The 12,982-nt window shown below is 39.2% G+C and overlaps 1 protein-coding gene across 4 annotated transcripts in view; it reads left to right on the forward strand.

The window, feature by feature from the left end:
• Positions 1 to 12,051, forward strand: part of adamts6 (ADAM metallopeptidase with thrombospondin type 1 motif, 6) — a 78,209-nt gene extending 66,158 nt beyond the window's left edge. For all 4 annotated transcript variants that reach the window (XM_026173124.1, XM_026173126.1, XM_026173121.1 and 1 more), the window contains 4 exons: positions 3,222 to 3,426; positions 3,510 to 3,686; positions 7,730 to 7,886; positions 9,682 to 12,051. In XM_026173124.1, coding sequence (XP_026028909.1) covers positions 3,222 to 3,426; positions 3,510 to 3,686; positions 7,730 to 7,886; positions 9,682 to 9,791 — 649 coding nt within the window. In that variant the 3' untranslated portion in view covers positions 9,792 to 12,051. The remainder of the gene's footprint in view (positions 1 to 3,221; positions 3,427 to 3,509; positions 3,687 to 7,729; positions 7,887 to 9,681) is intronic.
• Positions 12,052 to 12,982: the final 931 nt, after the last annotated feature.

The following is a 12,982-nucleotide window of genomic DNA, read 5'->3' on the forward strand; positions in this document are numbered from 1 at the left end:
CAGATAGTTGCACAGCTGCACTGATCCAGCCATCAGTCTTCCACTAAGTTGTTCCTCACAGAATTTCCTGAAAGAAACTTGAAACCAAAGGGAAAAAAAATGTAAATATTTTGATTTACAGTGTTGTTTCAGCATTAGGTGCTCTACTCCAACTAGGCTGCTTGGTATATTTGATGCAGTATGTTTTTTATATAGAGAAAGAAACCATAAAAACTAGTAATTGTAATATTTCACATATAAGGAAGTGAGAGTTTAGAAAAGTAATTATTGATCTTGAACTGGGTGGAACAGCTATGCGATGCAACTTGTAAACAAAGACATGTAAAGCAAGATGTGAATACCAGGCTAAAGTCCAAAGTGTGAATTTTTTACTCTTATATTTCCTAAACTACTAAATTGGCATGCAAAAACAAATTAATTAATCTATTTGCTTATTTTCTAAAAATCTTTAATGAAAGATGTCAAATTGCATATGTTCTTTGAATTACTATGCTTTAATAACAATGCAGAGAGATAAATACTCATTCATAAAAATAACAATTGTAATTATAATGGTATAACTGAAATTAGTTACATAATTTGTTAATTAAGAATGCAAGGGATGTTGACCATGGAGCTGAGGAAAACAGGAAGATGACAATGATGGTGTATGTATGTAGTGTGAGAGGATATGCAGTTTCCTGGTTGGACAGAAGATGATGTTGTGAGGATAGTGAGGACAGTGAAAAAGTGAGATGGAGGCAGATGATCAATGGTGGGCTGTAGCCAAAAGAAGATGAAATATTGGAAGACTGCAAACACTGTAAATATTGGGAAGTTGAGTTCTTCATTATGTCATTGCTTGGCTATTTTTGTGCTCAGTTTGGTCTCTGTCCTTGGCTTTTCCCACGCTAGATCGCATATTAGCATTCAAGTTAACTCATCTCCGGTGCTTATTCTAATTCTTCATTCTGTGTTTAGTGCTGACTTGAAGGAAATTCTGCCCAGTATACAAATGATATTGATTGTTAAGTTGCGTACTGCTAATTTATGTTGGTCATGATGTGAAACAAATGCAAATGGAGTGCATAAAATGTGTATAGATGCTAATCGCTGTATTTGTGATGATGTTAATGCAACGTTAAGTATGTATTTGCTTACCTTTAGCTCTGTTTTCGGTCTCATCCCACTAAATGCTTCGTGTGATCAACTAGTTGGTAACTGGAGCACTACAGGGTATGAACCCAAAACATTTTGCTGAAACATGTAGGGGCATCGTGGTGGCACGGCGGTTGGCACTGTTGCCTGAATGGGTCTCCTTGGGTTCTCTCTGGGTACTCCAGCTTGTTCAGAGACATGCACTTAGCAGGGTTAGGTTAATTGGTGATATGAATGTGAGTTTGAATGGTTGTCAGTCTCTCTGTGTTAGGCTTCAACAGACTGGCCACCTGTCCAGGGCGTACCCCGGCTTTCGCCCTATGGCAGCTGCAATACGTTCCATCCTGGATGGATGGATGCTATAATGCTTTTTTGACAAGGTAGTTCTCTGTAGGTTCATCATTTTGGTATGATCAGGATCTTTTGCATTACGTACTAACATTTAATGCATTGTTAATATAAAAACAATAATGAAAACACAGAGTATAGCAACCTAAGTTAATGTTTTCAAAAGAAAAAGCCTCCATAAAAATGAGACTGACTCATGATATTAATTCGCCTTCAATGAGCCCTAGTTGTAAAATGTGTTTGGAAGAAAATAATAAAATAAAATAGCCGTGATTTATAACTTCATATGTTAACTATTTTCAATATCTGCTTCATGCCAGAAATAAGAGCTCTGAAAATGACCACCTGTGTTTGATTGTTTTGGCATCCTTACCAAACCTCGAGGGGTAACACACACGTATACAGGTGGAATATGAACTTGTGTTTGGTGGCCAAATGTCTGTAAATCCCTTCGCTGTAGCTGGAAGAATGGCCAGACTCACTTCAATAATGTCTGGAAAAAGAGGGATTAAATGCACCAGGTTAATTAGTTTCAGACTAGCTGACAATTATTTGTATATGAGAGGGAGCGCCAGTGTCTTTCAGCTGGGTGTCAGCCAAAAAAACTGATAGTATTGTAAATCTACTGTATCAGCGGTAATTTGTTTTCATATGTTCAGACTGCAGTCTTGGGTAATTTATTTTCACATCTGTATTCAGTGGTCGCAGACTTGTGGTATCGCATTTATTTTGATTAGTACTAGAAGGCCGTGGCAGTTCGTGTGTGTGTGTGTGTGTGTGTGTGTGTGTGTGTGTGTGTGTGTGTGTGTGTGTGTGTGTGTGTGTGTGTGTGTGGAGTTAGAGCGCTCATGCAGCATTTGTGTTTGTTAGGAAGGCAAACACTCCTTTTGCAGCGTCAGGAAAGGCCGACTAAAGGAGACCATGTAAACACAATTGTTTTAGAATAGCCCAGGGTTTTATGGGCGCCGGTAATGAAAGCTAACACAGATGTTTGAACATGTTGTTAATTCTGTATACATTCCTTTAGATGATGTAATATCTCACAGGCTGGATGTGTTTGGAGGACTGTTGTCTGTGCAGTTTTATGATATTAATTCTAAAGTCTGGAGGGGGTTGAATATGACTGGGTCTAATTTTCTCAGGTTCTAAAGCTAATCATCCTGACATGGCATAGCACTAAAATGCACTCCCCAGCATTAGTTACCTGTCAGCCAGGCAGCAAGTTTAAACTTCTTTAAAAAGTGTGTAATTTCTTGTGGTATATAATTTTCTTTTATGTTGATGAGAATGGATGAGACCCTTGCAAAAGAGGTTTTTAATCTCAATGGGACTTTTCCTGGTTAAATAAAGGTTAATAATAATAATAATATTACAGCAAATATTACAAAAGACAGCTTTCAAAATATTAAAATGGTTATTTAATAGTCTTATAAAAAAAACCTATAATACTTTATGCTCTTTCTTTTTGTCCAGTGATACCACTGTCTTGTCTGTACATTAATTTAAAAAAGCCAGGCTAGGCCACTCAGTTGCCATATTTACCTTTTTTTACTATATATATATTAATACTCTTGATACTGCAAAGTATTAATGTTTGATGCCTTGGAGTAGTTTGCTTCTTTCCCTCTTTGGCAATGTGACTATAGTAAAGTTATTTAATGTGTGTTTATAGTGAGTATAACCTCGTGAAATCACTTTACAACAAAACTGTTAGCATTGGTTGCTCCATCCTCCAGATGGTTTATTGGAGACTGGTCAGAGTGTCCGAAGACGTGCGATGGAGGGATAAGGACGAGGACAGTCCTCTGTATCAGGAAGATTGGTCCCGCTGAGGAGGAGACACTGGAGGACACTCACTGTTTGACTCATCGGCCTATCGAGAGAGAGTCCTGCAACAACCAGTCCTGTCCTCCAAAGTGGGTCACTCTGGATTGGTCCGAGGTAAGGCCAGTAATAATAAGTGTTTTTCTGTAACTCATTGCACTGTCAAGATATGTGTTTAACACCTTTCCTTCCCTCTGTAGTGCACACCTAAATGTGGTCCTGGCTTTAAGCACCGCATTGCCTTGTGTAAGAGCAGCGACCTCACCAAGACCTTTCCGCCTGCCCGCTGCTCGATCCATAACAAACCTCAAGTCCGAATGCGCTGCACTTTAGGGCGCTGTCCTCCTCCCCGCTGGATCCCTGGTGAATGGGGACAGGTAGGACCTTGTCTCTCTCTAACTTCTTCCACAACAGTATGGCGGTTAATCCTACTGGCATGTTTAAAAGACAAAGTTTCCATAGATAAAACTCCATGTGTAGGTGAATGATTTGTATCATTTACACCTGGATGAAATACTGGGGATTCCAATCAGGCCTGTGACGCATGTGAGTGCATAGAGGCTGTGTTTGTGTTTGTGATTCCAAGAGTTAAAACAGGCCTGGAGTATGTGATCGGCAGCAGTAATATCTTCTTGGCTGTTTGAAGTTTATCTGCACCCCAGACGAGGCCTCTCTGTCACTTCCAGGAACAGGGTTTTGAGGAAGACAGAGGAATAGAAGTTTTGGGCTCACCCTGATATGACTTAGTATGCTCTGAAAAAGCTGCTCAACACTTTACAACACAGCTGACTCATATTGCTGAGAGGACGCCAAAAAGTCGTGCGTCAGAGATAGTTGTATCTACAAAAAGTATGGCTTGTTATTTTGTAGGATTTGTTAGTAACTCAGTGTAGAAGTGGAATTTTAAACAGTGTGCTCTGATGTTTAGAAGGCAATTGTGCAAGGATTGTGCGCTCTGATGAAGGTGATGTCATGGTTTCAGCTGTGCTGATCAGGTCAGAAGTCAAAGGTTGAGAGTCTGGCAGTTTAAGTCATAGCTTTCTGGGTTCTTTTCATATCTGCCACATGCCCGTTAACACACACAAATATCGATAACACACCTTTACAATTTAGTCTGAGCCATAAACAAAGCAGACCAAAATGTTAACCTCAACATAGTTCATCAAAGGACAGGCTTCTTGCCATGCTGAGCCAAAGTTAATACCTCATAGACCAACAGCTGGAGTCTGCCCTTACACAGCGCTTTCTGACACACTGTAGAAGTGTGTGTGTGTGTGTGTGTGTGTGTGTGTGTGTGTGTGTGTGTGTGTGTGTGTGTGTGTGTGTGTGTGTGTGTGTGTACTCTCTCCCCCACCTATTCTGTTTTTCTGGCTGTAATTACAAGCTTAGCCTCCACTACTCTCGTCCCTCTCTGGCCAGCTGACCCTCAAAGTGCCAGAAAGGGGGGATTGTTGCCAGCTACCAAGATCCCAGTCTCCCAGGCCAAAAGGTCTCCAGTTCAAATCCCACTAAAGTTACACCACTGACGTACGCCATCTGTCATAGCTTGCAGCGGGCCCTAATAAAGACTCTCTAATTGGGAAGGGATGACATGCAGGCTCACTGATCTAAGGCAGCCAGAGAGAATCTGTGAAGGTGACAGAAAGAGGTGGGGGGTGACTGGGTTTATTTCACACACTCGTATATGAGCACACACACATAGTTATGGCTCACAGGTGTGTTTTTTCTCAGCCTTTCCAGCATCAGCTCAGATGAACAATTCCATTATAGAGTCGAAAGTGTGCTGGCACCTACACCTTTTGTTTTTTATTAGTTTTACTAGTTTGTTTCTGTCTGTTTTTTTCCTTCTACAAAGGAGATTAGCGGCTGCCCACAAGGCCAATCTCACTTTTTATAACAACTAGCATATAAAGAGGCAGGAGCGCATTTTGTGTTTACCAAAGCAAACGTTTTATGCACCAACAAAGCAAATTTACAGTTATATTATGAGTACAGCCTTAAAGTGCAGAATTTCTGCTGTAGTTTGAGCAGTGGGACATTAATATCACATTAATCTTTGTTGAATTGCAGCCATTTTTAATTTGGACAATTTACCGTATTCATAAATAAAAAACTCATACTTCTTGGAGAATCTTTCAGGCTTCCTGCCTGAACCTAATAGAAATCACTAAAAAATGGGATTCGTCCTTTGCGACTACTTTGCCAGTCCTTTACTGCAGTTTCTCTTTTTTCTTGGGTCATTTGATCTTAAGTTTGCCAAAAAAAAAAATCATTCAATGAGAACTAGTCTCCCAGCACCATTAGACAAGTCATGCATGTCAGTGCGTAACATTGATGCAATATGTTTTGGAACATCAGTTGTTCAATGGCTTTTATTTGCTCTCATTAAGTGTTTTCATTGTGGATCATGGAGGACTTGGATACTTATATGCTTGCCTCTTAAGAGCGTTCTTCACTTGGCTGGATTTTTTTTTTTTTTTTACTGGAAAGGATGCTGCAATCATCATCATCATCATCATACAGTGCTGTGAATAAGTATTTGCCCTCTTCCTGATTTCTTTGTTTATCGCATATTTGTCACACTTGAATGTTTTAAATCGTCAAACAAATTTTATATTAGTCAAAGATAACCCAAATAAACACAAAATAATTTCTAAATTGTGATTTTATTTATTAAGGGAAAATCTAAGCAAATCTACCTGGCTCTGCGTGAAAAAGTAATTGGATCCCCCCCTTTTTTCTTTTTTTTTTTTGGAAAGTTGGGCTCAGTTTCACCAGCCGAACCCGTGCCTGATCACTGCCAGACCTGTTGAATGAAGAAATCACTTAAATCGAACCTAGGCTCAAAGGTCTTAGAAAACAACACATCATGCCACGATCTCAAGAAACAGCTGAAAACAGAGACATTGAAATGCATTTGTTTGGAAAGGGTTACAAAGCTGTTTGTTAGGCTTTTAGGCTTTAGGACTCCAGTGAACCACAGTGAGAGGCATTGTCCACAAATGGAGAAAACTTGGAACAGTGCTAAATCTTCCCAGCAGTGGTCAGCCTACCAAAATTAAAACATCAGTGACACAAAAGAACCCAAAATAAAACAAAAAAACTTCAAGATACCTCATGATTCATGTCTTCATGATTCAACAATAATAATAATAATTTTTAGCAATAAAACTCCAAACAATTTCAGTATTGCAGCAGAAACAGATGTGTTCCTGTTAGTCAAATGTTTTTGATTGCCCTTTAGATACAAGGCAGATTTTAAGATTTATTTCAGTATAACAACAAGAAAAAATTAGGAAAAAAAGTAAATTGACCAACTGGCTGAAATCCATTACAGCTGTCCTATTGCCCAAACCTATATCAAGCCACTCTAGGTGCCAGTATACCCTCTGCATTGATCGCTTTTTGCACCGCCTCATTCGCTCATTCGGAGGAAGCCGTTGCAGCATTCTCCTGAACAGTAGGTTTCCCCACTCAGATGATACTGCTAGGAAGAGAAGAAATCCAAACCTGAAGCAAAGACTGTTTAAATGTGTGTTTATTTCGGGTTTTTTATTTTTATTTTTTTGCTGGCATATAATTCACGGGAATATAATAAAATGGAGTAAAAACTGACACAATCTTACACTGGTGTCTGCAACCTGTGCTAGGTTACAAAAATCGAGAGGTGCACAAGTGACTGAAGCGTTACAAATATGATGTGTCACAAAGGATGTGACATCAAGCTCAGCACACGTGGCAAGCATAAAAACAACAAACTTTGCTATCTTTCTCACATTTTTGTTTGGGAATGTCTTTCTTTATTTTGTTTTTTGCAAATAAGATTTTTGATACAAATTATTATAAGCAAATAAATAAATGTAATAATAGTTAAATGTGGGGAAAAAAAGCTTGAAGAGAGCTTCACGTTTCTTTTTGTGATCATGAGCAGAATTACTAACCAGTCTAAACCCTTAATATACTTGTGCACAAAATATCCCTTGACAAGCAGTTTTCAAAAAAGATGTTGCAAAAGCCTTCAGAGGGTGAAGAAGAAATGAGCAGAGGGAAAGAAAAGGAAAACAAGACTCACAACAAGTATAAAGTTAAGAGAATGCCAAAAGGTAACCTTTTCAACCTCATTTGACCTGTTTGCTCAAATTTAGGAAAATGAATTCAGATTGAGGAAGGTGACTCTGGTTGGCTCTGTGTGCTCCCTCCCTTTGTGCCCCGGTGATTGTTTGATTGGATCAGGTCGTACAGTGTATGTGTGCATGTGCCGGGATTACTATGTGTGTGGAGGTCCATGAGGGAGCGCAGACTCCCTGCCTAGTATTCAGGGTCACAGAGAAAAGATGGTCCTCATTTAACTTGTTAAATTTACTGGCTAAATATGGTGTTGCGCTGACAGTGACTTTTGGTCTGGTGCTCTTTGTTTCAGTGTTCAGCACAGTGTGGTCTGGGCCAGCAGATGAGGACGGTACAGTGTCTGTCCTACACAGGACAGCCATCGAATGACTGCGTAGAGTCCCTCCGACCAGCCACCATGCAGCAGTGTGAGAGCAAGTGCGATGCCACCCCGATCTCCAGTGGTGATGGTGAGATGATGAAACATGCCATCGTGTCACAAGCAAGTTCAGTTAAGAACTTGCTTGTGCGAAAAGTTTACTTCTCGCAGTTTTCGTCACGGTCGAGAAGACAATTTCTGATCTGCAGTTTCTTTATAAGCAAAGGTTGATTGCTTTATGCTCATAGATATTGTGCTGTAGGTGCTCAGCTTTTACACAAAGCCCCACTTGAAAAGGTTATAAACTATCTCTATCTTCATCTTCACTGTTCTACTATGACCTAAACACAGTTGGATGACACGCTCTTCTACACTTTGCCAGCAACATTAATCTTTCCAGTGAGGTTGGCCCCTAGTCAAAGCGAAGCAGCTCAACCCTCCATATACACTTACACATGATGGATGGCTATTCAGATATGTAGAGAAGGGGCCTTCGATTAGCCTGAATGGAAAACGTGAGCAGCGTTTACAGGCTGGCTAATGGGATTAGCTGTAGGCTAATTGTTCCTTTACGGACAGCAGTGAGGCAATGTCTCGTTTCATTTGGCTCTGAGAAGGCAGGGGCCAAAGCCTAATAAGGGAAGACACTCTGATCATGATAAGGCATTTAGAGCACTGCCTGTCTGGCATCCAGCAAGCAGTCTGTGTGTGTATGTGTGTATCTGTGAGTGTGCATAGTAGGGATGGCAGCCAGCCCAGTTAGTGAACGAGGCCAGGATCTGTCTTAGTCTCTGCATCCAAGTATAGTTGCAGTTTTATTCTATTCAGACCTGAGGGAGATCCACAAGCTCTCATGTAGCAGTTTAGTCCAGTTTGTATATCTCATATGTTATCATTACATCGCTGTTTAATGACTTGCCTTCATTCTGAAAGTATTTAATAAATACACAACCTCTTCTGACCATCTATTTTAACCTATTTATCAAGTTTGCCTTTGCTGCAAAACAAAAGCTAGATGTATATGTGTTATTTCTATTAAATATAATGTTGCAAAGAAAAATGACTGTATATTATTAGTGTTGATGAGATATCATTTGAATTTTGATGTAGCACACATTTGGAGTCAGCATGTCAGCTATCACTGGATTTTCAATTCGGAAATACTTCAAATGATTGATAATATTGTTCCATGAGAACAAGATGTATATAAAAGATGCACAGTGCTGTGAAAAAGTATTTGCTTCTTTCCTGATTTCCTAGGTTTTTTTTATTATTTATTATTTATATATATATATATATATATATAATTAATATATTATAGTATATATATAGTATTATATATATATATTTATTTATTTGTTACACTTAAATGTTTTAGATCAGCAAACACATTTTAATATTAGTCAAACATGGTGGTAGTAGTGTACTGGTCTGGGGCTGCTTTGCTGCTTCAGGGCCTGGATGAATTGCCGTAATTGATGGAACCATGAATTCTGCCAGAAAATCCCGAAGGAGAATGTCCAACCATCAGTTGACGACCTGAAACTTAAGCGCAATCGGGTTATCAAGCAAGATAGTAATCCAAAACACACCAGCTAAGCTAAGGGTGGCACAACCAGTTAATACGTTAATACAGTGCCATGTAGATAGATATATGTAATAGATATATTTATATATAGTCTAGGGAAATAGGGGTGGTTTTACTTAAAAGGTGACAATATGTAGATGATTGTGTTATGTTAGGTATAAAAACTTTCTCGTGTGTGTGTCTTTTTTTTAGTCAGCTCCTACGACGAGGAGTTTTCCTCTTAAACATAGCCAGACTAATAAAAGATATGTTTTCTTTTGCTGTCTTTATATCTGAGGTCTTTTCTGTCTCTCCACAGAATGCAAAGATGTAAACAAAGTGGCTTATTGCCCGCTGGTACTGAAGTTCAAGTTCTGCAGTCGAGCGTACTTCAGACAGATGTGCTGCAAGACTTGCCAGGGGCACTGACCCTTTGAATACAAGAGTGAGACAAGAAGATGGTCATAAAGGCAAGAAAGATGGAGGGATACAGTGCTTAAGAGGGTGAGAAGAAAACAGCAGACTGGAAAATGCATCCCGACTCTGAACCAGTGGAAGAATGAAAAAGTTGTCAATGTTGAAGACGGGAGAAAAGCGAGGATTTCCCTGTTTATCATACCCCATACTCCTGCCCTCTGTCGTGGTGGAATCTAAACCACTGCTCAGCCAATAATGCTGACACAAACATTATTTTTTTCTTTTTTACATTTTCACTTCTGTGAAGTGGAACTCGGAAGACTAACTGTTGGTGATGTTATCTTTTATTATAATAATAATTATTAATATCATTGTTAGTCTTCCTCAGTGTTTGTTTTTTTTACGAATCCAAAGTGCTGGACACATCGCTCGCAGAGGATGTACCCCGGAGATTAGAAGAGGGGGGATGGGAGACTCCTGTCTTTGGGATGACTGTGATGGTGCTATTGGCAGAGCAGACTTCTGGCTTCGGTGCACTTTTTTCATGTAAATACCAATTTACTGCTCAAATGCAACAGAGAATCCCTGTTGGTGTACTGTATATTTATTGTACAATCCAAAACAGAGCTGATATATTGTCCTCTGATCATCTTTTCGCCAGATAGTAGCCTATTGTTATGGAAGGGAATGTAATGTGATTGAATTCATATTCAGTTTCTTTTTTGCTTGAGTGAAAATATTACATACTGTAACATATGTTAAACCCTTGTATACTGTAAGGATTTGTATATTATATACATATGTTAATCCAGGGCCAAAAAATACACCGTGGTTATTGGAGATTTTTAAATCTTTTTTTTCCCCCAGCTGGGTGCCTTAGTTCTTAACAGTCAGGTAAAAGTTCATCCAAAATCACCAAAGTCATCTTTTCAAATGGTGCCTACGCCACATGAAAAATTAGTGACCAGACCTTTGCTAGCATCTTACTCAGTTTAGTATTAAAGGATTTATAGGTTTTGTTCATCTGAGTCAAAGTGCAGTCACCATTACATACTCTCTTTAAGGATCTTTTTGAGGTAAACTAATAGACCCGCAGTTTGCAAAATGGCCTTCTTACCAATGATTACATGAAAAGATTGATATATGAGGTCTGGGCAAGACGATCGTTAGCTCAGGCCTCAGTCACAGTTTAATACTGGCAACACAAATAGGGTGATCCTCAGCAAAGGTCCCTGTGATTGCTTTAGTTATTAGCAGATTGCCACCTTGGTCACCTGTAGTTTGCATGAAAGATGCCAACTTATCTGCAGACATTTATTTCTTGAGCTTTAATGACATTTTAATTAATTATTTGCTTTTAAAGAATAAGTTGTGTCTTACTGCTGCAACCTACATATTTTGGAATGTGTAACTTTTACTTTGAAAGCATATGTTTAGGTTACACTTACCATTTCACTACTGCTTGGTAAGTCCGCTTCTTCCATGCAAAAAACAGCTGAAAATGTCAGTGTCCAAAGCAATTTCAGAGAATTTTTCTGTCCAGCACCCTTGCAGCGACCAATTTATGCTAGTGACTGCCAGCAACCTCCAGCAATCAGTTGCCAAACAGTTGTAAAATACACATGGGGGTTGGCAGGAGGTCATTAACTGGTCTGCACACTAGTGTGCACAGCTGTTTGACTAAGACCTTAGGAAAAGTGGAGGGAAAATGCTGACTAGCTAGGGTGACATGAATCAACCTATTAGCACATCTAAAGCTCACCAATTTACAATTAACATTTAATGTAAAAAAAAAAAAAAAGGATGATTAAAAGTCACCATTTAAATGTAAATTAGGACATAAATCAGTAAGTGTTTATAATGTTGCTTTTGTCTTTAGTACAAAACCAGCTCCATATAAATGTCGTATGAAGACCAGTTCAGCAACAGTTTGCAACAGCTAATATGTCTGTTTAATTTAGCTCTGTGATCTTTAAATAAGCAGTACTGTATCTGCTTGAAGCCACCAATGCAAGCAAAGACTTAATTTGAAGATTTGGTTGTCAATATTGTTGAACACTTCTGGCTTTATGGGAGGTTAATCACAGGCTGCCTGACTTGTGAAGCTGATGCTTTAAGGGGGACTAATGAACTAAATGTAGCCTACCCATTCATTCTCATCAAAGATGCCCACTGGCACATAATAAAACCAACTAGGCATTTTGGAGCTGGTCATGTACATCAGAAACTGAAACTGAAAAACACACTTTTAAAAATTGTTCTAATGAACCCCCCCCCCCCCCCCCCCACCAAAAAAAAAAAAAAAAAAGTGATATGGGACAAAATAAGAAGGCATCTCTCCAACCTTCCAGCCTTTTAGACTAAGCTAACGTGTGGGATCATTCACAAGGAAGTGAACAGGCCTGTTTCACAAATATTGAGATATTCCTGTTAAATATACATGCAAACACCACTTTTGTTACCAGGCTATGTCAGCTGGCTTCACTCTGCTACTCACAGACTCCACACTCTGCCTCCTACCCCCATCATGTTCATCATCATCATCATCACCTTTGTCCCATAAATGAATAAAAAAAACAAAACAAAAACAGCATACTCAGTGGTGCTTGCCCTGCTCTTGTACTTTTTTTATTTTTTAATTTCCAAGAAATACTGTGTTTACCTCTCTTTCCTCCTGCTATGCTTCGAGGCTTCCGGCCTTCCCAGGCTTCTGGTGCTATCAAGTGGGTGCTTCCATTCAAACCCGTTCCAGTGTGCTAATAAGAAAAGAAAAGTGAGGCTGGATCCAAACAGTATGAAAAAAAATATATATATACTTGTCAAAATTTCTGTTGATTTAATGCTGGTCATGTTATCGTTTAGTTTGTATCTGTCTATACCTCACACTGGGAATTTTCATTGTCAACTGTGTATTGTTGCTTGTGCAGCCAACAAAACAGTCACCCCCCCGGACGAAAGCGATCACTTCACCCAGGTGACGTTTGGGTTGTGAAAGGGGAACAGCAATTAAAGTGAGTGTGTAAGGATCTTGTCAGAGCTGTTAAAACCGACGTTCTAATTTTGCTGCTGCTACGTTTTTTGTTTTGTTTTGTTTTGTTTTGTTTTGTAGCCACCTTCAGAATGACAGTGCTGAGCAGATTTTGTTGGAAAGGATGGTGGATGCTGCATTCAAAGACAGCAGAATTCAAACTGCTTGAACTGAC

This window comes from Astatotilapia calliptera, chromosome 7 (assembly GCF_900246225.1).
Source record: "Astatotilapia calliptera chromosome 7, fAstCal1.2, whole genome shotgun sequence".
In the NCBI taxonomy this organism is placed as follows: domain Eukaryota; kingdom Metazoa; phylum Chordata; class Actinopteri; order Cichliformes; family Cichlidae; genus Astatotilapia; species Astatotilapia calliptera.